The 22577-nt window shown below is 42.3% G+C and overlaps 2 protein-coding genes and 1 long non-coding RNA gene across 3 annotated transcripts; 2 read left to right on the top strand and 1 right to left on the bottom strand.

The window, feature by feature from the left end:
- The first annotated feature begins 42 nt into the window (after positions 1-42).
- RIDA (reactive intermediate imine deaminase A) lies at positions 43-9879 on the top strand. The gene is made up of 6 exons (XM_083622794.1): positions 43-280; positions 5173-5278; positions 6203-6257; positions 7035-7103; positions 7936-7991; positions 9164-9879. Exons 1-6 carry the CDS (start codon positions 216-218, stop codon positions 9230-9232), a joined length of 420 nt encoding a protein of 139 aa, XP_083478920.1. The 5' UTR covers positions 43-215; the 3' UTR covers positions 9233-9879.
- On the bottom strand, positions 9780-22361 carry ERICH5 (glutamate rich 5). Its single transcript, XM_083622783.1, has 5 exons — positions 21982-22361; positions 18168-18653; positions 16562-16669; positions 10865-12752; positions 9780-10495 (listed from the first exon to the last, which is right to left on the bottom strand). The coding sequence occupies exons 1-4, from the start codon at positions 22070-22072 to the stop codon at positions 12730-12732; spliced, it is 708 nt and encodes a 235-aa protein (XP_083478909.1). The 5' UTR covers positions 22073-22361; the 3' UTR covers positions 9780-10495; positions 10865-12729.
- Positions 16676-17593, top strand: LOC310766545. The gene is made up of 2 exons (XR_014550239.1): positions 16676-16794; positions 17325-17593. It is a non-coding gene; the product is annotated as an uncharacterized lncRNA (long non-coding RNA).
- Positions 22362-22577: the final 216 nt, after the last annotated feature.

Genomic DNA, 22577 nt, shown 5'->3' with positions numbered 1-22577 from the left:
GGCGAGGGACTTAAAATACAGTATTTAAAAAACCCGCGTGGTTTTAGAGCTGGGGGCGGGGCCTTAAGTTGCTGAGTGGGAGGCGGGGCCGCCGTTGGCTTTTGGGGGGGAGGGGGCGGGGCGGAGTGGGAGTCGGTTAAAGTTCAAGCGCAAAGAGCCGCCGGCTTCGTTCATCCAGCGGTCCGTTGAGCGAGGAGCTGCTGCTTGTTGCTGCCATGGCCGCCTTAGTGAAGAAGATCATCAGCACTGCGAAGGCTCCGGCTGCCATGGGCCCTTACAGGTAAGGGCAGCGTCCCTCCTCTGTACGTGGACTGCAGTTCACCTGCGGGACTCGCTGCCACAAGATGGGCAGATGCCAGCGGCTTTAGAAAAGGAAGCGCCGGCGGGGGAGTTTTCCAAGGAAATCGCTGGAGGGATCAAGAATGGCCACTAGTCACTATGGCTAAATATTCCAGGAGCAGAGAGAGGCATCATATATCTCTGAATACAGTGGTTACTTGCTGGGGGGGGGGGTGTTGCTAGGCTCTGCAAGCGTGTGAAAAATTCAGGAAGTAAGGCAAAGAGCTTCAAATCGCCCCAAATCTGGAAAGGGCTGCTGTATGTTTGGAAGAAAGCACTTCCTCACCCAGCTTGTGGTAAAACTATGGAACTCCTTCCTGCAGAGACGCAGTGATGCCCACCAACTTGGATGAGATGGATTAATGGATAAGGCTTGCCAATGGCTACTGGCCATGATGGCTATGCTCTGACTTAATGGCCGAGGGCAGGGTACCAGTTGCTAGAAGGGTCCTGCTTGGATGATGAATCAGAGGGGCCTTTGGTGGTGGAACACTTGCATTGTATGCAGAATGACCCAGGCTCAATCTCTGCTGCAGATATCAGGTGATGGGAATGACCTGTAGCCTGAAACCCAGAGAGCCACTGTCACTTGGAGTAGTCAGACAAATAGTCTGTCTTGGTATTTGGCAATTTCCAGTGTTCTTAAGTGCATTGTTAACTTGCTGTGCCCCAAAATGTGAGGGGAGATGTACTTATTATTGTTGTTGTTGTTAACAACATAATATCTGCATGTTTACAGCCAGATCAATTGCTTATGTAAAGGAGTAATACTTTAAAAAAACCTCAGTTCAGCCAAAAAAGGAATTGGCTGAAAGTATTATATTCACATATGTGAATACCCCAGATGGGTGGGGTATAAATAATAAATTATTATTATTATTCACTGAGTTCAGTGCTTCAGTTGTAGTCCTGGGTAGAGCGCCGTCTTTAACTAAAAATATTACTTCCTTTTACCAACCTGTAAAAATGCATGATGATAGCTTTTTCTGGCCTCTGGAAAATTTCCCTCAGGGTGACACCTCAGTTTGGCATTCTTTTCTTTTTTTTAACCACCTCCCTGTTGAGGGATGAGGGAGCTACTAATCCTTTCAATTTTTAATAAGGATGTGAAGAACTTTAATACATTTCAAATTTATTCATAAGGCAACCAGAGGCAGGTTGTCATCAAAACCTGAATATATGTAAAGTTTATTGAACTCCTCAAATGGAAAATTCTGTCCTACGCTAAGCTGTCGTAGTAATCTGTCCATTGAGTAAGAGCTGGTTTGCCATTACTGCACTTTTTAATCATTAACGAAGAAGCTAGCTAGACTAAAAGTTTAATTAGTGTAAAATGAAAAAGGCCAAGGAGTCTCTCTTCAAGGCCAAGTCTGGAGTAAGCTGATATACCTGAAGAAGGCATGTTAATAATCTTTAATGAGACTTCAATATTGCAAAAGATATTTTCTTCCCCAATAATAAGAGCTGCGGTCAGCTTTGGTTTCTTAGTTTGTAGTTTCTGTTCTTCACACACTTCAGCATCTGCAAGTAAAGCTATTCTCTTGCATCAAGCAAGACACCAGTTGTAGAATGTGTCATGTTCATAATGTACATACTCTGAGGTGGTCCTGTTCCTAGGTTGTGGTGTTGTTTAGTCGTTTAGTCGTGTCTGACTCTTCGTGACCCCATGGACCAGAGCACGCCAGGCACTCCTGTCTTCCACTGCCTCCCGCAGTTTGGTCAAACTCATGCTGGTTGCTTCGAGAACACTGTCCAACCATCTCGTCCTCTGTCGTCCCCTTCTCCTTTTGTCCTCCATCTTTCCCAACATCAGGGTCTTTTCCAGGGAGTCTTCTCTTCTCATGAGGTGGCCAAAGTACTGGAGCCTCAGCTTCAGGATCTGTCCTTCCAGTGAGCACTCAGGGCTGATTTCCTTCAGAATGGATAGGTTTGATCTTCTTGCAGTCCATGGGACTCTCAAGAATCTCCTCCAACACCATAATTCAAAAGCATCAATTCTTCGATCAGCCTTCTTTATGGTCCAGCTCTCACTTCCATACATCACTACTGGGAAAACCATAGCTTTAACTATATGGACCTTTCATACATGACTACTGGGAAAACCATAGCTTTAACTATATGGACCTTTGTTGGCAAGGTGATGTCTCTGCTTTTTAAGATGTTCCTAGGTTGTAGTCTGCCATTAATAATAGGTTTGGGTCCATATCTGAATCCAGACCCAGATGAAGGCCTCCTTCCCCTGTAACACACAGTGGCAATGAGTTTGCATCCGATCTTAAAAATGGAAAGTGTAATGCTGGTGGTTAACAAAAGAGGTTTAAAGACTGTCTCAAGGAAAATCTTTAAAAATGTAGTATAAACTCTGACAACTGGGGAACACTGGCTTGCGAGCGCTCTAATTGGAGAACAGCCTTTACCAAAGGGTCATGAGCTTTGAAGACGCTCAAACTCAGGACGCAAGGGAGAAACGTGCTAAGAAGGCGGCACTTTTGGCAAACCCTCATCATGATCAACTCCCGCCTGGAAACCTATGTCCCCACTGTGGAAGGACGTGTGGATCCAGAACTGGCCTCCACGGTCACTTACGGACTCACCGTTAAAACCGTGTTCATGGAAGACAATCTTACTCGGCTACGAGTGATCGCCAAAGGAGGAGGTTGCTAGTGGGTGGGGGGTGCATGTCATGGTCTGGTTGTGGCCTGGATATGGTCAGTGAGCATGGAATGCTGACCTACTGGGGGAAAGCTGTTTGTTGGGAGGGGTGTGGAGAGAAATTGAATGCTCCTTGAAAAACACTGTAGAACCCTGAATAGGAGCACTCTACATTTAATGGCTGGTTTCATCTACATATGCTGAACAATGCTGAGCAGCGGTAATGGGTAGAAAGTAGAAGAATAAGGCACAAGGAGGGGGTGACTTCTAAAGTTCTTAGGAAAAAAAGCTCAACCCCATGTGCTCATCAACGGAAGGGATTTTTATCCTTTTGTGTCATGCACTTGGCTTTGTTTACCAACTTGTAACCATTAGTCTAATTTTTAATGTTCTGCCCCGAACAGCAGAAAGGTTGGTCCCAGGCTAAGCTTGCATCATTTTAGCTTGTTTGAAGGTGTTCCCATTTATAATTGAGTGTTGCAATCTGCTGTTCCAAATTAGTTGGCTAGCGCACCATGTATTTAGGAGAGGCCAGTGTTCACTGAGTTGCATGTTAAGGGAACGTGGAGGGCGGTGTCCTTGAGCATTAAATTTGTGCTGAAACAATGCAGTTAAGCGCTTTTTAAAATTTCTTGGGTGTCCATCGTATACTGAAACTTGCAGATAATGTGGTGGTGGTTCATGGATTTCTGTCACTCTGACTGAAAAAGTGTGGTGATATGGTTCTCTCAGCCTGAGTGCTCTTAGAATTGGTGTAGGAATTGGAGTGACCAGCAGAGCGTTAGATTAGAATATTTGCAACTGCACTGGTTCCACCAAATAAACTTTTAAGCCTTAGAAGGGGAAAAGAAAACTTGAAATCACATTTATAATCTGTGGCAGACTGCTGCTTTCTGCTTGGTTGTTTGCCAGGTAGCAGTGGTTATTGGCACCAACTGAACAGGCATGTAACTGCCATAAAGCTGTGTGACCCAGCATACTATAGCAAAACCTACCTTGATGAATCTGTTTCTATCTTGTCCAGCATACAATATCTGTACCAATAACAACAGCATTTCATAAAACACAATTGGTCTCGTAAAATACCAATAAAGACAGTATGCAATGCAACCTTGAGTAAACTGCAACAATGCTAATGTCCAAAGGCCTGAGTGAACAGCCTTTGTGTTTGAATCTGGCGGCTGACTGTCTGCAGTGTAAGTGCCTGCTGAATCTTTATGATTATTAATTAAATATCTTTGTTACTTACCATTAGTTTCTTTGGCTTCTGTCCAATACTGTAAGTCTCACTGAATTCAATGGGACTTACTTCTGAGCAAGGTGTGCCTAAGATTGCATCATGAGTTGGTTTGGAAAGAGAGCTTTATGGCTGCTTAGTTGTAACCTGCAAGTTTCTAGTACTTCATTGGGGTCAAAACTACACGTTATGTGCAGTTGTCTGTAATTGTAGCCTGATTTTTTAGTTTAAATGGGAAGCACTCACAGGGCGCTGTAATCTTGAGCAGAGCATTGGGGGAAGATCCATCTTTCCTCAAACCATTCTCCCACTCAAAATCCCCCTCCCCTTGCTTTTTCTCCCTTTGGATCAGGATTTCTTAGCAGCTGGACAAAGTTATATTGTATTACATGAGAATTTAGAATACTGTAGCTAACTTCAGGACAGAACGAAGAGCAAGATCTTTCTACCACCCAGAAGACCTAGATGTACTGATGCTTATGTTGAGGATTAAGTCAAGCTAGACTTGTTGGAGACGTTTCTGTTCATTCAGACATTTTCAATAACTCATGCAGACTGGACCTCCACGATTTTTAATTAAATCAAAATGTTTTAACTTTGAGGTCAGGTTTTTTTTGTTGAATTCATATTGCTTTGGGTTTAATGGCTCTCTTTTATTTTGTATTTTTTGGGGTGTTTTTTTTTACTTGTTCATTATAATCCACCCAGAGAAATTTATGCTGTGGAGCTGCATGCAAACTAACTAACTAACTAATTAACTAACTAACTAAATAAATAAATAAAGCAAGCAAGCAAGCAAGCAAGCAAGCAAGCAAGCAAGCAAGCTCATGTCTAAGTTATGAATGGGAAATCTTTGGGAAACCAAAATAAAATACTTTAAGATAGCAAAAAAGTAAATCTCTTTCTTTTTCTTGTTTTCTCTCTTCTCTACTGCTGAACCTTAGCCAAGCAGTGTTGGTAGACAGGACCATGTATATCGCAGGGCAACTAGGCCTGGATCCCTCAAATGGACAATTTGTACCTGGAGGAACAAAGGAACAAGCCAAACAGGTGAAACACCATTATTATTTTGACAATGAGTTTGATGTTATTATTCATGTAGCATAAATTAAATCTTAAGGGCATGTCTGCAAGGCTCAAAACAGAAGATCAGATGTACTGTTTCAACGTGTCCAGTCCTGGGGGGCTGGGTCCCACTTAACCACATAGCTGCCAGGGACCATTGAAGATTTTGGTGCCCTGCACCGAGGGATACTGGATGAAAGAGTGCCCACGCTTTTCAGGACCCTTTTGGGTTACAGTGCTGAGTAGGAGCACACGTTCTGGGCCCCTATTTTGGGAATGGGGAAGGCCATAGCTCAGTGGTAGAGCATCTGTAAAACATCCTAGGAACAACCCCCAGCATCTCTCTGCAGGGCTGGGAGAGACCCCTGTCTGAAATCCCAGAGAACCACTGCCAGTCAGTGTAGCCAGATGGTCTGACATTGGCCCTTTGTGACAACCAGCTGCCAAAAACATTTCTATGTGATTTGCATTATTTTTTTTAAACAGTTGCATTTTATTTATATTGGTGGTTTTGCTATTTTATTATTCTATCTATTTAACTCGCGTGCTGCCTGGAGGCTGATTGCAACAGGTAGTATATATTTATTTATTTGTATAAATAAATAACTGACTAAAATCCCAAGGTTCTTGTGCACATAGTTGCCACTGCAGAGAAAGCTAGTTTTCCTTACGTTTCATTGAAATTCATGGAACGTAGGCTGGTTGTGACTTGACTTGTAAGCACAACTCTTTCTAGATGAGGGCCTTGGTGATTTAACGTTTTGCTGAAGTTTGTCATTATAAATTGCTGGTTCCCACCCTGTGTTTCATGACGTTTTAAAATGGTGCATATGTTGTAACCGGCTGTGACTCCTAGGGGTGAGGTGTGCAAATCCAAATAAATGACTCAAACCCATTTTGTGTGTTTAGGCCCTTCACAATATTGGAGAAATTCTGAAAGATGCTGGCTGTGACTATGACAATGGTGAGTAGAAGCTATGCTAAATGAGTTACTTCTGAATTATCTTACCTTGAATCAGACAGGAAAAGGAAGTGTCTCTACCTTGTGAGAGACAATGACAGAGGTGGGGCTGCTGTGAATATCTGCAGGGTTGGAATCAAGAACATTCCCTCTTCTCATATTTACATGACATCCCATGTCCCTTTACAAAAAAAAAATCTGGTTGATATAAACATCTTACTGAGCCCCCATTTTGGTGGGTTTTAGGATTTTGAAAGTTCTTACTATGTCACCTTTATGCTTCATGTGAAATTCTGAATTAACAGGTACCAGCAATCTGAACTACCTCCTGGTTACTATTTAACAAAGTATAAAAGGAGAATTCCTGGGTTCCAAGATCCAAATTTGGGGCAAGTACTCTTTGGTGAAAAAATCCCAGCAGAATTTTAAAATCACAAAATATGCAGCAACAAAGTAAAGCATAGAAATATAGGCTGGAAACATAGACCTTTAAAATCTGCCCTTCCCAAGTTTCCTTCTTCCCCACTTCCAAACTCTCCAAAGGTCAGATTCATGAGCTTTTCAGAAAAAGTTGCACAGGCAGTAAAACTTGGCTTAGGTACAAAGTGGTGAATGTTCCTAAATTATTGATATAGGAACTCAAGAATGACTGATACGAGCCATGCGGCTGAGCTGGAGCAACCAGCTCAAACAATAACACATGCTGAAAAATTGTTGTTATGGTTTTTTAAAGCTTGATAATTGGGAATGGAGTTTAAAATACAATTTTCTCATGTATAGTGGTGAAGACTACTGTGCTGATGGCTGACATGAAGGACTTTGATGATGTGAATGAAATCTACAAGCAATGTAAATACTGCTACAACTCTAACACTTGTGTACCGCCAGCTGTACAAGCAACAATGTTTTGCCCTGTACAAAACATGAAGTGATGTGGTCTCCACCAAGATGGCTTCAGCTGACAAGAGCGACACAGAATGGAATGAGAAAATCAAGATGGGGGGCGGGATTGGAAAGAGAATTATTCTGTTTTGAATGCTCATGCTCTTGTGAGCCCTTTTGTTAAAACAGTCTGTGAGCTGCTTTTTTTTGTAAATGGTTATATCCAGTGCTAGGCCCACAGACACAACTTTGTTCCATTAGTTTCTATGTGTCTACTCTGAGTAGGACTTGGATTCTAGCAAGGCAGTATCACTAGAGAAGAGCATAGAGCAGGCCTGGTGAGGAATTATGGCCTAGTGAAAATGTTTATGGGCCTGGAGGGCTGAATTTGACACCTGGCCTTGACATACCATGACATACAAACAAAGCCTCTCTCAAGGACAGCTGGATTATACAACCTGTATAAATTATGCAAAATATTTTTATTTTGCTTTAGTTAAATCAAATGAAGAGCTTTATGGGATTTTAGTGCTCTGCTCCTTGATTACTGAAAATTCCTCTTTCTTGTAAGGCATCACTTGGCATTTGCCACATATCTGCAAGCTTTTTCTTGCCTTAAGGCTTAAAAACTTAATACTGATTCTACTTCCTGTGGTTGCATAGTACAAGAATACAGATAGTCTGCTGTATCATTGGTGAATCTATTTACCTAACTCAGCAAGCTGCTGCAAATGTAAGCAAAACTCTGTATTTCATGTTGTCAATATAATCATGGCAATGTCTTTTCTATTCTACTCAGTCTTCAAGCGCAACTTTCCAGCCCGAGCCGCTTACCAAGTTGCTGCTCTGCCAAAAGTAAGTGCTGTTCTATTTCTACAAAACAGCTTCTATACGATTTCTTGCAGATAGAATTGCTAAAATTATTTAGACACAAGGACTTTAAAAACTTAACTTACCAGTAATTTTGAGAATTTACAGAAAGGAGCAGGATATGACTGAGAAGCAAGCCCCATTGAGTTGAGTGGGTTTACTCCCAAGTAAGGGCATATAGGATTTCAGTTTAAGAGTCTTTTGGCACCTTAAAGACCAATAGACTTATTGCGACATTAGCTTTCATAGACTAGAGCACATGTTTAGAAGACATGAAGTGTAATCCTAAATAGATTGTTTAGAGCCAAACAAGCATGAAACTTAAGAGACTGTGTGTGACAATTCCATATAAAGCTTAACATATTCAAGATATGCTTTGTGACCATTTATAATAGCACTATCAGGTGTCGCTGTGAATGGCTGCAGTGCTTGTATACATTTAAGCTTTGCATAGAATTCTCATAGACAACAGCACCTCTCACATTTTTACAGCTTTTACGTGGCATGAAGGGCTGCAAATTTTATACATGCCCCCTCCAGCAAGTGGAAGTGCTTTCTATTACACAGAAGCCACCATTGGCATATAGACCCTTGGAGTGTAAGGAGGATTAAATTGGAATGGACACAAAGCTGTGGGGTGCAGAAGACGCCTGCACTGATTTTATAATGCAGTTGTTTGACATCGGCCCAGGACCCACATACCTACGGGACTGTCTCTCCTGGTATGCCCTGCGGAGGACCTTAAGGTCCACAAATGACAACACTTTGGAGGTCCCAAGTAGCAAGGTGGTTAGATTGGTCTCAACTAGGGCCAGGGCCTTTTCAGTACTGGCCCCGACTTGGTGGAACACTCTGTAACAAGAGACTAGGGCCCTGCGGGACTTGACATCTTTCTGCAGGGCCTGCATGACAGAGCTGTTCCGCCTGGCCTTTGGTTTGGACTCAGTCTGACCCTTATTTCCCTCCCCTAATGGTTTTGATCTATGGGCTACTTTTAAAATGAGGCTGCATTTTAAATTGCATTTTAACCTGTATTTTAAATTGGTGGGTTTTTTTCTATTATGTTTTTATTGTAATTTTACTGGTGTTAGCCGTCCTGAGCCTGGCTCTGGCCGGGGAGGGTGGGGTATAAATAAAATTTATTATCTTCCCTACAGGGTGCTCGTGTGGAGATTGAAGCTATTGCCATCACTGGACCTCTGCAAGATGCCCCACCACGACTATAAATTTAGTTGTTCTTGGTATTTCCTTTCCACGGGATCAGGAATGATTTGTGTAGGGAGTTCAGTTCTGACACTGGCTTCATATAATGTAGTCAAATTCAGGACTGGGATCCTACATGAATTCTTCTGGCAAAGATCCTCCTCCTGCATCCCCTTTCTACTGTGCCATAAATGCTCTGAGCCCTTGCAGGATTTGGTACACATGAAGCTCATTAAAGATCTGAATACTTGGGTACATCTTGGCCCTTGAAGTAGTATTTTGAGGGAGACTGTGAAATAGTTTATAGGAAAAATTAATGTAGATTCATTCCGTAGTGATTAGAAGCCAAGATAGCATTCTTGTTATGCACTACATTAAGCAACCCTACCCATAAAAATGTTTGACGGAAAGACTATGATGGATTCTTTCGGAATACTGTATTGGAGGTGGATGTTAACTTTAGATTTAGCCACTTTGAAAAACATAGACTTGGACTTCTGTCCTGACCCCATCTGACTTACTAAACAACCTAATGTTGATGCCAATTTTATACTGAGAGGATCTTTTGAGGTGTTTTGTATTTTTAAATAACATTACCTTCAAAAATAGCTAATTTTAATTAACTTTGTGGTTGTGGGGGTGTTACATAATAAACCAGTTGCATAAAGTATCAGATTTTGACTTGTTTCTTCATTCATAAATAAAAGTGTTTGGGTGTTTAAATTGGACCTTCTATTCCTAAAAATACCACACAGAAATAGGCAGCAGTGAAGGCCAAGTAGGTACCGCTGCATCGCAATTCGGTCATTCACAGTGACACTTCCAAGCCAAATTATATATTTATAGCCTTAAGAATTACGGTACCTCTGTAGGAACCAGTTACACAAACCAAGCATGGAATACAGGTGTGAGAAGAATTTAAGGAGCTTTTTTGAGCACTCCATATTACCTGCACTTATGGGACATGTGCTCTTAATTTGTACATGTGCTGAGGCAAATGCATTAAAAATGGCAATAAACTATTTTCTTCCTGTAATTATTTAACTCTGAAGACTAAATGGGCAGATAGTCCCTTCCATCACAAACATGCAATCCAGCTTTGAAGACTACTTCACCAGACTGAACCCATTTGGAGAGAGGAAAATAATGTATGTACCGGTGGCAACAGAAGAGAGTCTTGGTGCTGCCATTATGAAAGTTGTAGGCAAAATATTTTAGTATGTATGTGCCTAGAAGTGTGAGTGGCCTGAATACCCCACACTAAAGCTTTTACATAGAAGTATTGCCTGAGTAATAGGGATGCGGGTGGTGCTGTGGGTTAAACCACAGAGCCTTGGACTCTCCGATCAGAAGGTCGGCTGTTCAAATCCCCACAATGGGGTGAGCTCCCATTGCTCGGTCCCTGCTCCTGCCAACCTAGCAGTTCGAAAGCACGTCAAAGTGCAAGTAGATAAATAGGTACCGCTCCGGCGGGAAGGTAAACGCCGTTTCCGTGCACTGCTCTGGTTCTCCAGAAGCGGCTTAGTCATGCTGGCCACATAACCCGGAAGCTGTACGCCGGCTCCCTCGGCCAATACAGCGAGATGAGCGCCGCAACCCCAGAGTCGGCCACGACTGGACCTAATGGTCAGGGGTCCCCTTTACCTTTTTATTGCCTGAGTAGAAGGATAGAATTATCTGTCACAGCACTACACTGTTCAGCATTTTCAAAAGCTAATGGTATGTTACAAAAATCTATCTAAAAAGCCCCTTAACAGGCCTCCCAGGACTGGGTGAGCTTGCTTTGCCTCTGAGGTGTGGGGTATAAATGACTCCTCTGTAGGAATCCTTGCCTTCTACCTCACCTGAGGCAAATAGGCAGCCCAATTAATGGATACCTTCAAACTCTTATATACACCTATTCCTTCCATCCAGGAGATATGATAAATACCCACCTAGATTAAAGGAGTAAAGCTTGTCAATTGCTATTCCGTGGTGCATAACAAGTACACAGAGCAGACTACTTCGCAAACCAATAAAAGTGATACTGATTGCAAACTCCAGCAGAGTTTCGGGAGCATCCTAGTATAGGAAGAGCAGGACTTACCATGCTAATACCTCTCAAAAATAAGTTATCCATCAAGTCATGGACACTGATAGCATGTAAGTTACATGGTCCTTACAAAAGGAAATGTATTGCAAGTGGTTTTCGTTTCCGAAGGTAAAGATGTGAAACACACAATACATAAGCCTATCGATATTAGAATAGAGAATTAGTTTTCATGCAGACATTCCATAAATGCTTTATTTCAGTGTTAAAATTACCATTTTATAGACTACATGAGGCACAAATCCCAACCATTATCAAGTATACCCCGGCATAAAACAAAGGTTTCCTGGTTCAGACATAAGGTGGGTGAAGATCAGCTCTGCTCAAGTTTACCCAACTTCTCAAAAATATGCAACCAATAGATTCACACTAAACGTCTGCAAAGTTCTTGCTTTTTATGTGAAATTATTTTCTCTCAGCTATAAGATTTGCACTTCGTTTCTCTTTGAAAAAGACTGAAGGGTTCACTTTTCATAATTACTATCAAATAACAGGTTTATAAAGGCAAATAGAATTCATATACACTTTGGGGGGAAATCTATAAAGTGTTCTAGAAGTACACATAATTGCACACTAGAGGCAGCAATTCATTTGGTTTATACTTTTACTTTAGCGTGTGTTTTCAGGAATTGATTAGAATTTTACAGATTTAAAATTTAACATTTTCATTTTAACAGAAGTGCTACCACCACAATACAGTAACAGTGTATGTTGCTGTTGTGCTTATCAGTAATTTCTTACTAGAGTGTACAGAATTGCTTGTTTTGTCAACAGGTGACAACAGTTATCCTGTGCTTTCAAAGTGCTTTCAAAGTGCCATAATTACATGCTAGCTCTCATCCCCTGAGTGCTGGATTGCAGTGACTACCTTCATTAGTTTTAAAAAAACAAGGCATGAATTGATGCATCTTTCCAGATTGAACCAAAGCAGCAATATTATGCTCCAATATCCATACTTGTTTTATGTAACAAAATTCACTTAAGAGTTGTACTGGTAGAGTTAAAAAAAACCTCATGGCTGCAACATTATTACTAGAACCTAACCATGCTCAGACACTTTCATATCTAGCACTTGGAGAATCTCCAAGCACCCAGTTCTACAATTTATGGTGTCAATACATTATGCCCTAGCAATATTTTTTTTAAAACTGAAATACAGTAGATGAAGTTCTTGATTTGCAACACATGATTTCACTTAAATGGAAGTTTACAGAAGGCACTCTATGGCAAACATGAAAGGTTAACACATTGCAATTCCTCAGTGTCTTGGCAACTTGACTTCCCAAAATAAAATCATTAAAATGGTTTCTTCCCTAGTGCTCAGAAGTGACAAGTCCATACAAGCTTCTATAAAAAACCAGATTATACCAAAAATCACAGTGCTAATATTATTTGAGCAGCCGAAGATGAAGTCCAGGCAGAAGCCACGAGTCACTCTTCATTATTTGTAGCTTCTGCAATATAAAACAAAAACAAAACCTAAAATTTTAAAAGTGGCAATGACTTTCAGACAAATATATTCTAGGAACAGTTCTTTGAAAGGAAGTCATCTGTATGAATCATATGAAGAAGCTTCTGCTGCTTATATTTAGCATGTCAGAACAATGCAAGTAAGGCAGTAAAGCTTAAAGTGGATTATTGGGAAGAATCAGATCTGATGAAAATGGTGATCCTTTCTTTACTGGAAATAATTGGATATTAAATTTATAAAGGTCGGAGAACCTTTTTCAGCCTGATGGCTGCATTCCCTTCTGGGCAACTAGGGGCAGGAGGCACAGGCCAGGGCAGGACAGAAGCAGAAGTAGTCAGCAAACAATATAAATTTTACCTTTGTACAGTAGGCTACTTTCTGCACATGCTTGCATACTCCTGTCTATCCTCAATCCAGGCTAGCAAGTAGTTTTTATTACAGTTGAAGGACACGTTCCAGCAAGGCAAAAAATACTTGAGGGTGGTACAAAACATGGCTGGAGAGAGGTGTGGCCTGGGAACATCTCCCAGGCCTGAGCTTCCCCACCCTGGTCCATAAATACATACTGTATTGACTTCCAGCATCACACAGCAGCTAAACAAAAGCCAAATGGGAGTGCTTAGCAACTGGAGGGTTGAAAGGAGCATGTACAGAAAGGTCCGTAAAACAAGACAAAGCCGTCTGAGCCTCTGTTGACCAGTACTAGGGCTACCTGATGCGAAGTGTTGCCATATGATAAAACATTTAAAGTTCACACTTGTTGAGTCATCTTGTGCTTCAAATTGATTTGAGAAAGCAGATTCAATTAAAGAAAAGAAATCTTGACACTGGTAATTTGAGTTTGCAAAGAGTGAGCAATGCGGGAGAGGGGAGGGTTCCAACTATTTCTTATTTGTAATTCTGCACGACTCAAAACAGCAAGTTACTAAATACATATACGTGTGTGAGAGAGCTAGGAAGACAAAACACAGCTATCTTTTCATGGGCATATTTATGCACAGGCAATTCCTCTTCCCACTATAAGAAATTCCACTAATTATATCAAGCATTTCTCCTGGGTGCTATGATGAGCTTTTAATTGCAGACCCTGGTTTCCAAAGCAGTAGGGGGCCTTCAGTTTCACAGAAAGGAAATCTCCACCATCAATTAAGATTGAGGGAAATTAAAGCGCTGTAATGTTAGATCTGGCCTGAGCGATGAACCCTTTTGCCTGCCTTTTCATTTGTTCTTTTGTCTCTAGTCAAAACCTGTATTTTGTTTTGTCCAGTGAGTGAGCTTCTGAACCCTACCCATTCCTCACCTATTATAACAGAAATCCGAGAATGGGAAATCCCAGAGCCATGGTAGCAATCTGATCATCATCAGAATGTGTTTGGCAAATAGTAAATATGGAATTAAATGTGTATAATTAAGCTTCTCATTTCCTACATGTGCATCTTTTCCAAGTCTATTTTTAACTAGCTTATCTGCTTCAAATGGCTTGGGGCCAAAGTAGATGAAAGCAGGTAGTGGTAGTCCAATTTTGACAGCAAGAGGGTTCACACAAGTGCCCTGCTGCTTGCATCCCTACAGTCTGACCCCTCCTCAAAGGACTTTTCTCTACAGCTGTGCAATTATGACAGAAGTGAACCCAGCTGAAGTGAGGGCTTTCCAAGGGGGTTGTAGGAGGTAAGTGGAAGACAGAGAGGCTCTACCTTCCCCACCCTGCTGCCCTCCAGATGCTCTGGACTGCAGCTCCCATCATTGATGACCACTGGTCATGCTGGCTGCGTTAATGGGAATTTCCTTCCAAGACGTGGCAGGAACTCATTTGGAGAAGGCATCATCCCATGTCCCTACTGCCATTTTTAAACAAAAGCTGACAACCTCTAGATGAATCATAGAATTGGAAGAGACCACAAGGGCCATCGAGTCCAACCCCCTGCCAAGCAGGAAACACCATCAGAGCACTCCTGACATATGGTTGTCAAGCCTCTGCTTAAAGACCTCCAAAGAAGGAGACTCCACCACACTCCTTGGCAGCAAATTCCACTGTCGAACAGCTCTTACTGTCAGGAAGTTCTTCCTAATGTTTAGGTGGAATCTTCTTTCTTGTAGTTTGGATCCATTGCTCCGTGTCCGCTTCTCTGGAGCAGCAGAAAACAACCTTTCTCCCTCCTCTATGTGACATCCTTTTATATATTTGAACATGGCTATCATATCACCCCTTAACCTCCTCTTCTCCAGGCTAAACATGCCCAGCTCCCTTAGCCGTTCCTCATAAGGCATCGTTTCCAGGCCTTTGACCATTTTGGTTGCCCTCCTCTGGACACGTTCCAGTTTGTCAGTGTCCTTCTTGAACTGTGGTGCCCAGAACTGGACACAGTACTCCAGGTGAGGTCTGACCAGAGCAGAATACAGTGGCACTATTACTTCCCTTGATCTAGATGCTATACTCCTATTGATGCAGCCCAGAATTGCATTGGCTTTTTTAGCTGCCGCGTCACACTGTTGGCTCATGTCAAGTTTGTGGTCAACCAAGACTCCTAGATCCTTTTCACATGTACTGCTCTCAAGCCAGGTGTCACCCATCTTGTATTTGTGCCTCTCATTTTTTTTGCCCAAGTGCAATACTTTACATTTCTCCCTGTTAAAATTCATCTTGTTTGTTTTGGCCCAGTTCTCTAATCTGTCAAGGTCGTTTTGAAGTGTGATCCTGTCCTCTGGGGTGTTAGCCACCCCTCCCAGTTTGGTGTCATCTGCAAATTTGATCAGGATGCCCTTGAGTCCATCATCCAAGTCGTTGATAAAGATGTTGAATAAGACCGGGCCCAAGACAGAACCCTGTGGCACCCCACTAGTCACTCTTCTCCAGGATGAAGAGGAACCATTGATGAGCACCCTTTGGGTTCGGTCAGTCAGCCAGTTACAAATCCACTGAGTGGTAGCATAGTCAAGACCGCATTTTACCAGCTTCTTTACAAGAATATCATGGGGCACCTTGTCAAATGCCTTGCTGATATCAAGGTAGGCTACATCCACTGCGTTCCCTTCATCTACCAGGCTTGTAATTCTGTCAAAAAATGAGATCAGGTTCATCTGACATGACTTATTTTTCAGAAATCCATGCTGACTATTGGTGATCACAGCATTCCTTTCTAGGTGCTCACAGACTGTTTGCTTAATGATCTGCTCCAGAATCTTCCCTGGTATTGATGTCAGACTGACTGGGCGGTAATTATTTGGGTCCTCTCTTTTCCCCTTTTTGAGGTTAGAGCAGACCTAGACACACAGACCAGGGATGAGGAACCTGGTTTTCTCCAGATATCGTGGTACCTCAGGTTACAGACTCTGCTAATCCAGAAATAGTACCTTGGGTTAAGAACTTTGCTTCAGGATGAGAACAGAAATTGTGTGGCGGCAGCAGGAGGCCTCATGAGCTAAAGTGGTACCTCAGGTTAACAACAGTTTCAGGTTAAGAACAGACCTCCGCAACAAATTAAGTTCTTAACCCGAGGTACCACTGTATTGTGAGGCTACAGTTCCCATAATCTTTGGCCACTGCTTGGATTGGCTAGCGGCAGAAGTAAGTCAAAGTTCAACATTTGGAGGACCACAGATCCCCCATCTTGGAGTTAATCCTACACAACCTAGGCAGATTTAAAAACAAGCAATTACCTACAGGACACTGTTTACATACCTCTATTTAAATAATGCAGGCAGCATCCAGGACGTACCAATGTAAGGTTATGAATACGAATACAGCATTTTAAACTTCTAATATATTAGCCCTTTGCTCCTCCATCAACATACCTATCTCTGTTGCTGCCGTAGCTTCTCCCATTTCTTCTTCTTTTGTTTCAGAGCCCTCATTTACTGCATCACGGTGCATCTCAGTTTCCTTCTTTTCTCCTGTCTCACCTGGAACAGTAACCATAGAGATCAAGCCAGGGAACACTGAAAGAGTATTGAGTGCCCTAGCAGGTTCTGCACTGGTGGCTGGCACCCTTTGGAACTGGTAGAATGGAAGACAAGAGAGACCAAAAGTAGGTGGAGCCAATGACAGGCAAAACTAATTAATTCCACTTTTGTCCCCATCCTCTTCCTTCTCGCAGAGTTCTATAAAGGGCAAACTTTAGACTGACAAGCTCCCCCTGGGGCTGATGGTAAGGCGGCAGGCAGGTGGCACCTGCCTGAAGCTGGTGGGGCAATGCTCCATTTGTGCTAATGAAACAGCCCCCACTGATGCTATGGGTGTTCTTTATAACATCAAAGAAGAAATAGCTGAAAGCACAGGAGACATGCAGCACTTGCCAGCTGATATAAATGTATTTGCCACATCAAAGTGTACCTACCATTGTCCTCTGTGTACTTTTAGAAAAGTTGTTGGTGAAATAAGTAACTTAAGTTGTATTACTAAACTTCATTCAAAAGATTATATGGTTTTCATCTGTCAGCATTCCACGTGTCAAGACATGTACATCCATGTAAACAGAATTTCCATTCACCCATGCATTAAGCGATTTTGATGTTTTTCAAACCTTTCAGTAAATGAATACTACCTTGTTTCCTACAGCCTGCATTTTGCAGAAATCCTGCTGCACGTACCATAAAAGTGGTACAGAAAAGATTCGTCATGGGAAATGGCTATCATAGCTAATAGCCACTTGGCACTAGGTATAACTCTTGATATGTTCAGATGCAGAATACCTACAGCTACCAAAGGCCACAGCCAAACAGCATCTCAAAGGGGAATTTTCCTGGTGTGATGGGAGACTGATAATGGACAAGATAAACACTTGATGTAATGCAGCAAAGCAATTCTAAAATACTATTACCTCACAAGCAGACTGAAACCAATAACAGCGTTGTATTTTTGGTTAACTATTATACACATCGCAATAATTTTGACTGGACTGATTTGGAATTTAGCAAAAAATTGTAAACCACCCTGTGATCTTTGGATGAAGGGCGGTATACAAATCTAATAAATAAATAAAATAAAAGAGAAACAAGTTACTTTGATGTCAGAATGTTCAGATCCATTACCAAATCAAAGTACAGTCGCCTTTGTGCCATTTGTCTTCTGGCAATATGCACCAAAGAAGGGCTTTCCCACCCACTCTCTTGTTAGCATCTCACCTAGCATAAATAATTGCTGGGGGCGGAGGAGGAAACTAAGTATATGAAATGGGAGCACAAGGAAACAAAACAAGGCAACAATTGGTGGCACTGACCTCAGTTATTCAGAGGGGCCCCTTTTAGTCTAATTATTTGTCAAAGCTACACACAACTCAAACCCACAGGGCAAGATTTTTGCCCTCATGTACCTGCATGCAAAAAAATTCATTACAATCGGTGGAATCTGCATACAGGTCAGAACTTGGCCTTCTCAGTCTGAAATAGCACAATTTATTACCCTCAGTCTGTTGTTCTTCATCCACTTGCAGCTCCTTCACAATTTCTGTTACAAGATTCCTAACAATTTCCTCAGTTGCAGGCTCAGCTGTGCCTGTCTCTGCTGATTCAACAGGATCGGGCTGACTGTCCTGTACAGTTTCCGGAGGCAAAGTGTTGGCAGTTTCTGTGGCAGCTTGAGGCTCACCAACCTCTTCGGCTGGTATCACAGGTCGAGGCTCACCAGCTTCTAAAAGGGCGACAGGCAAACTTTTGCTGAACTTCTCTTCCGGCGCCACGGGTTGAGGCTCTGTGCCTTCGGGGTCGACTCTTTGACAGGTAGAAAGGGCACAGTTGGTCATTCCAGGGATCAAAACATCTGCTTCCTCTTCAGCAACACCCTTGCTTAGTTTTGCTCCATCTGAGCCCAGCTCTACTTCTTCCATTACCCCAAGTTTGGTCTGATCAGAAACTGTTTCATTTTCGACTGTGATGGGCAAGTTGTCCTCTAATTTGGGGATGTCGATGAAGCAAATAGAAAAGAAGAACACAACTTATTACTGAGAGCAAATCTATAGGTGTTTTATATATATATATATATATATATATATATATATATATATATCCCATTTATCCATACAATCAACTGTTCTTCTGTAAACTTGATGCCACCCATATCAAAGCATATCTGAAAGAGTAATTTCTAGGAGCAGCAACTACACCACCAGAAGCAACTCTAGGGCTACTTTTTCTTTTTTGGTAGTGTGATTATCAGTATGCATGTTAGCTATAACTTCTAATGAAACATGTAGAATGCACTATAAGAAATTCAAAACAGAGAGTGGCTCAATTGTCCCATCCAGTTCTAAATTTGGACAAAACAGAGGGGTGCATAAAACCCGCCCCAGTACTAAAGTTAGTAGGAGTAACCCCACTCTAAACCAAGTACTTTTACTGGTCTCCTTCCATATGTGAATAATTGTCGTTTATTGCACAAAAACTACTGTTCTTTTACTGCAGCCAATACAAGTGGACCAGGCCTTCAACAATATAGACATAAGGCAATGCATAACCCTTCCTCCACAGGTATCTTGCATCTCATGATAGCAGCTATTTCACAAATTATTGAATGAACATGTCAAGTCATTTAGTTCTGATGCTTAGAAGCAAAAAGGCAGAGTGTTCATGTTGTAGCCTGAAAGCAGAGGTATGTGTAGATGTTTATGTCCCTTACCCACCCCAACAAGTCTGAATGGTAATGACGAACACAGTGTCCCACCCAAATTAATTTTGACAAGTTAACTTATTAAACCATCCTACAAAAACTGTTTTGAGTGAAGAAGCCTTAAGGGAACTCAGGAAAAAGCTTATAACTTAAGGGAACTCAGGAAAAAGCTTATAACTGCAGAATGACATGTTTGTTTCCTGGTAAAATGATCTCACCAAGAGTAGAATTAGTTACATGCCTTTATATATATATTTATATATTCAGTTGGCCTCCTTACCTTCCACTACGTAGATGTGTAAATCCTTTAAAAAGAAGAGGAAGGCCTCATTAAGATTTTGCCATATGTGTAACTAATTTACACATTTGTCCAAAATGCCCAAGGGAAATAATTTCAACTTTAACCATGGGGTTGATATTTCCCCCAGGATTATTTTTGCTCTTTTTGAAGTGTTAGATTTTTAATTTTATACTATAGCTTTGCCTTTGTCCATTTGTCGTTTATTCACACATTGAATGTAGTCCACAAACTGGAGAATACTGTAGTGGATTTCTCACAAAATCAGCATAATATGTCCCTGACTTGCAGCCCCCAAACCACAAACAAAGTTACCCCATTCTGGACCAGTCACAGTTTCTACACTGCCTTCAAGGCCAGCATATAATGGCTGTCAAGCTCAGAAGTTAACCACAGTAAATTTTTAGACCAGTTGTAAGGAATTGCATTGTTTAGTAGAGTTTGTGTCACATTTCAGTCTCCTGTGGCATCATTTTATAACGCAATGGAATCAGACAAGCCACTTCATCCAGGATAGATCAGAGCATCCAATTTAGAAATGAAGCAAATACTTTTATCATAAATGTTTATACTACACACAAAATCTGGACTCAGACAGAAATATGAAAAGCTGTTTATTCCTAGGTCAGTTTTCACAATGCCAAGGCTGTACTGTATTGTGTTATTGGACATTAAAACAAAAATTTAGACATAACCTTTTCATGTGGCATTTTATCAAGGAGTACCAGATAAGTTAAAAGTCTGATTAAGAAATATACTTGAGAGAAGAAAAATGACTGTAGCGCACTATCTACAAACTATGAAAGCCTGAGAACCTTTTTGCAAGTGTAACCAAGTACCGTAGGTATGTTTACTTAAAAGTAGGTCCTAACATGTTAACTGAGGTTTGCTCACTGGGAAGTATACACAGAATAATAACCCAAACAATATACCTCAGTGTGCCTTAGGTGTAAACACTATTTGTTTATATGCAAATCTATACACAACTTATTCTCAGGCAAATTATGCACAGCTTTTTTTTGAAGCCTGGTTATAATTTATACTGGAGAGTTAATACCTCTTAACTCTTAGCAGTCCAGTTTAACACAGGCCGGTAGACTAGGTTATTAAAACAAAATATCTGCCAAACTTACATAACAATGACACAGCCATATGCAGTTTATCGGTAGTTACAAAATAGGCCCACAGCCCTATAATTGCTTATTTAGAAGTAAAATTAAATGCACTAGCTCCTGTGGATCAGGATGAATATTGCCAGAATGGCAATTTTAGCACTAGAACAAGCCAAGATAAACTAAGGTGGGAAGTGGGCTCCCCCCACCGCAACTTTTGATTCTTTTACTTACCTCCATTAACCACAGAGAAAGTAAAATGGAGGCATGGGGTAGGCAAGAAAAGAGGGAGCAAATTTAGGGTTCTATTCAACTAATTGTTTCCTCAGAACAAACCCACTGAAATTAATGGACCTGAAATTAATTAGCCATGTTCATTATTTTCCATGAGTCTTCTCTAGGTAGGACTAGTAGGGAATACTACCTTATAGATTATGGACTAGAGGTTAAAAGTATCTTCCCATCTGAAGATAGCAAGGAATGCAGAAAGGATAATCAAAGGAAGACTGTACCTGCCTCTTTAATGGATGTACAGAAGGAAACAGAACTTGAGCAATGCACCTTGTTATATAGGCTCGAGAAAAGCAGAATTCCCACCCCAAAACAACAGGAAAAGAACAGGTGTGGCGACCCTAACAATAATACCGCTCCAAACGGTTTTGAATCCTTCTTCCCTCCCCGCACCAGATTCAACTCTATTATAAACTGAGCGCCTCTTGCTACGAAAAGAATATTGCGACACCTTAAAAAAACACAAAAAAACCTTAACACACCGTATATTTCAAACACACAGGATCCCGGGAACTGCGGTTTGCTACGGGTGCTGGGAAATGTAGCTCCGTGAGGGGAAAACCACATTTCTGCCCCTTCCTTACAAACGTACTACGGCTCGAGAGGCTTCCTTTGATGCGCGACGCGCAAACCCTCGACTGAGCGGAACATATAATAAAAGTTTCTCTGGCACATAACTCCCAATATTACAAAGGGAGCGAATATCAAGCGGGAATTAAATTAGGTGCTGCTTTTACCATTAATTACTACAGGTGTTTTAAACGCTCCCCCCCCCCCAAGTGTGCTGAGCCCCCGTCCCCTGCCTGCTCCGCTTTCCAGAGCAGCAGCAGCAATTTTGTAAGGGCAGGATAGAAACCTTTTTTTTAAAGGAGAATTGGTAGCAGCAGCAGGGAGCCTAAGGGGCGCTCACCGCATTTCTGCAGCCCGTTGGCGTCCGGAGACTTGGGAGCCGGCCGGCTGCAGTCCTTGACCTGGGTCTGAGCGCTGCTGGAGCACCCCATTTGCGCGGCGGGACCCCACTCCCCACACCGGGCCGAGGCAAAGAAGCGGGTCTCCCGGGGCGGCTCCTCCGCGGGAAGCGAACCTGCCGCTCCTCTGCCGCCGAAGGGAATGCGCGCAGGTGTCTCCTCTCCCAGGCGCTAAAAAGGGGGGAAAGCGACGGCCGCCGCCCCCCTGCTGAGCTGCGCGTGCCGAGGAACTTCCCTCTCATAGGCTCCCGCCGGAGTGTTTATCGCTCGAGCTCGGTTGCCATGAGAACGGCGCGCGGCCAGGGGTAGCCGAACACGGGGCGCTCCAAACTTTGGGCGTTCTTCTTCGCACGGCGCAGGCGCGGCGGGACGGGAGCCTCGTGGAGGCTCGGCGGGGCAGAGCTCGGGAGGTCCAGTGAGGTGATGGTGACACAACGGGGACGGGGCACGCCGCTGGTGTCGCTTTTTTAAATCGCAATTTAACGCGGCAATAGGGCCTAGTGGGCGGCTGCCCCCTCTGTTTGCTTTGGGCTTGCCT

This window comes from Podarcis filfolensis (assembly GCF_964270895.1).
Source record: "Podarcis filfolensis genome assembly, chromosome: 7".
NCBI lineage: Eukaryota > Metazoa > Chordata > Lepidosauria > Squamata > Lacertidae > Podarcis > Podarcis filfolensis.
The sequence above is the reverse complement of the archived record's forward strand: the minus strand, read 5'-3'. Positions and strand labels throughout refer to the sequence as shown.

Coding starts and splice junctions, on each gene's coding strand:
- RIDA (XM_083622794.1), top strand. CDS start 216: ATGGCCGCCTTAGTGAAGAAGATCATCAGCACTGCGAAGGCTCCGGCT. Junction 7,104..7,935: donor GAATGAAATCTACAAGCAAT/GTAAATACTGCT, acceptor TATTCTACTCAG/TCTTCAAGCGCAACTTTCCA. Junction 7,992..9,163: donor AAGTTGCTGCTCTGCCAAAA/GTAAGTGCTGTT, acceptor TCTTCCCTACAG/GGTGCTCGTGTGGAGATTGA.
- ERICH5 (XM_083622783.1), bottom strand. CDS start 22,072: ATGGGGTGCTCCAGCAGCGCTCAGACCCAGGTCAAGGACTGCAGCCGG. Junction 18,654..21,981: donor CAACGGGCTGCAGAAATGCG/GTGAGCGCCCCT, acceptor TCCCCAAATTAG/AGGACAACTTGCCCATCACA. Junction 12,753..16,561: donor TACGGCAGCAACAGAGATAG/GTATGTTGATGG, acceptor TTTATATTGCAG/AAGCTACAAATAATGAAGAG.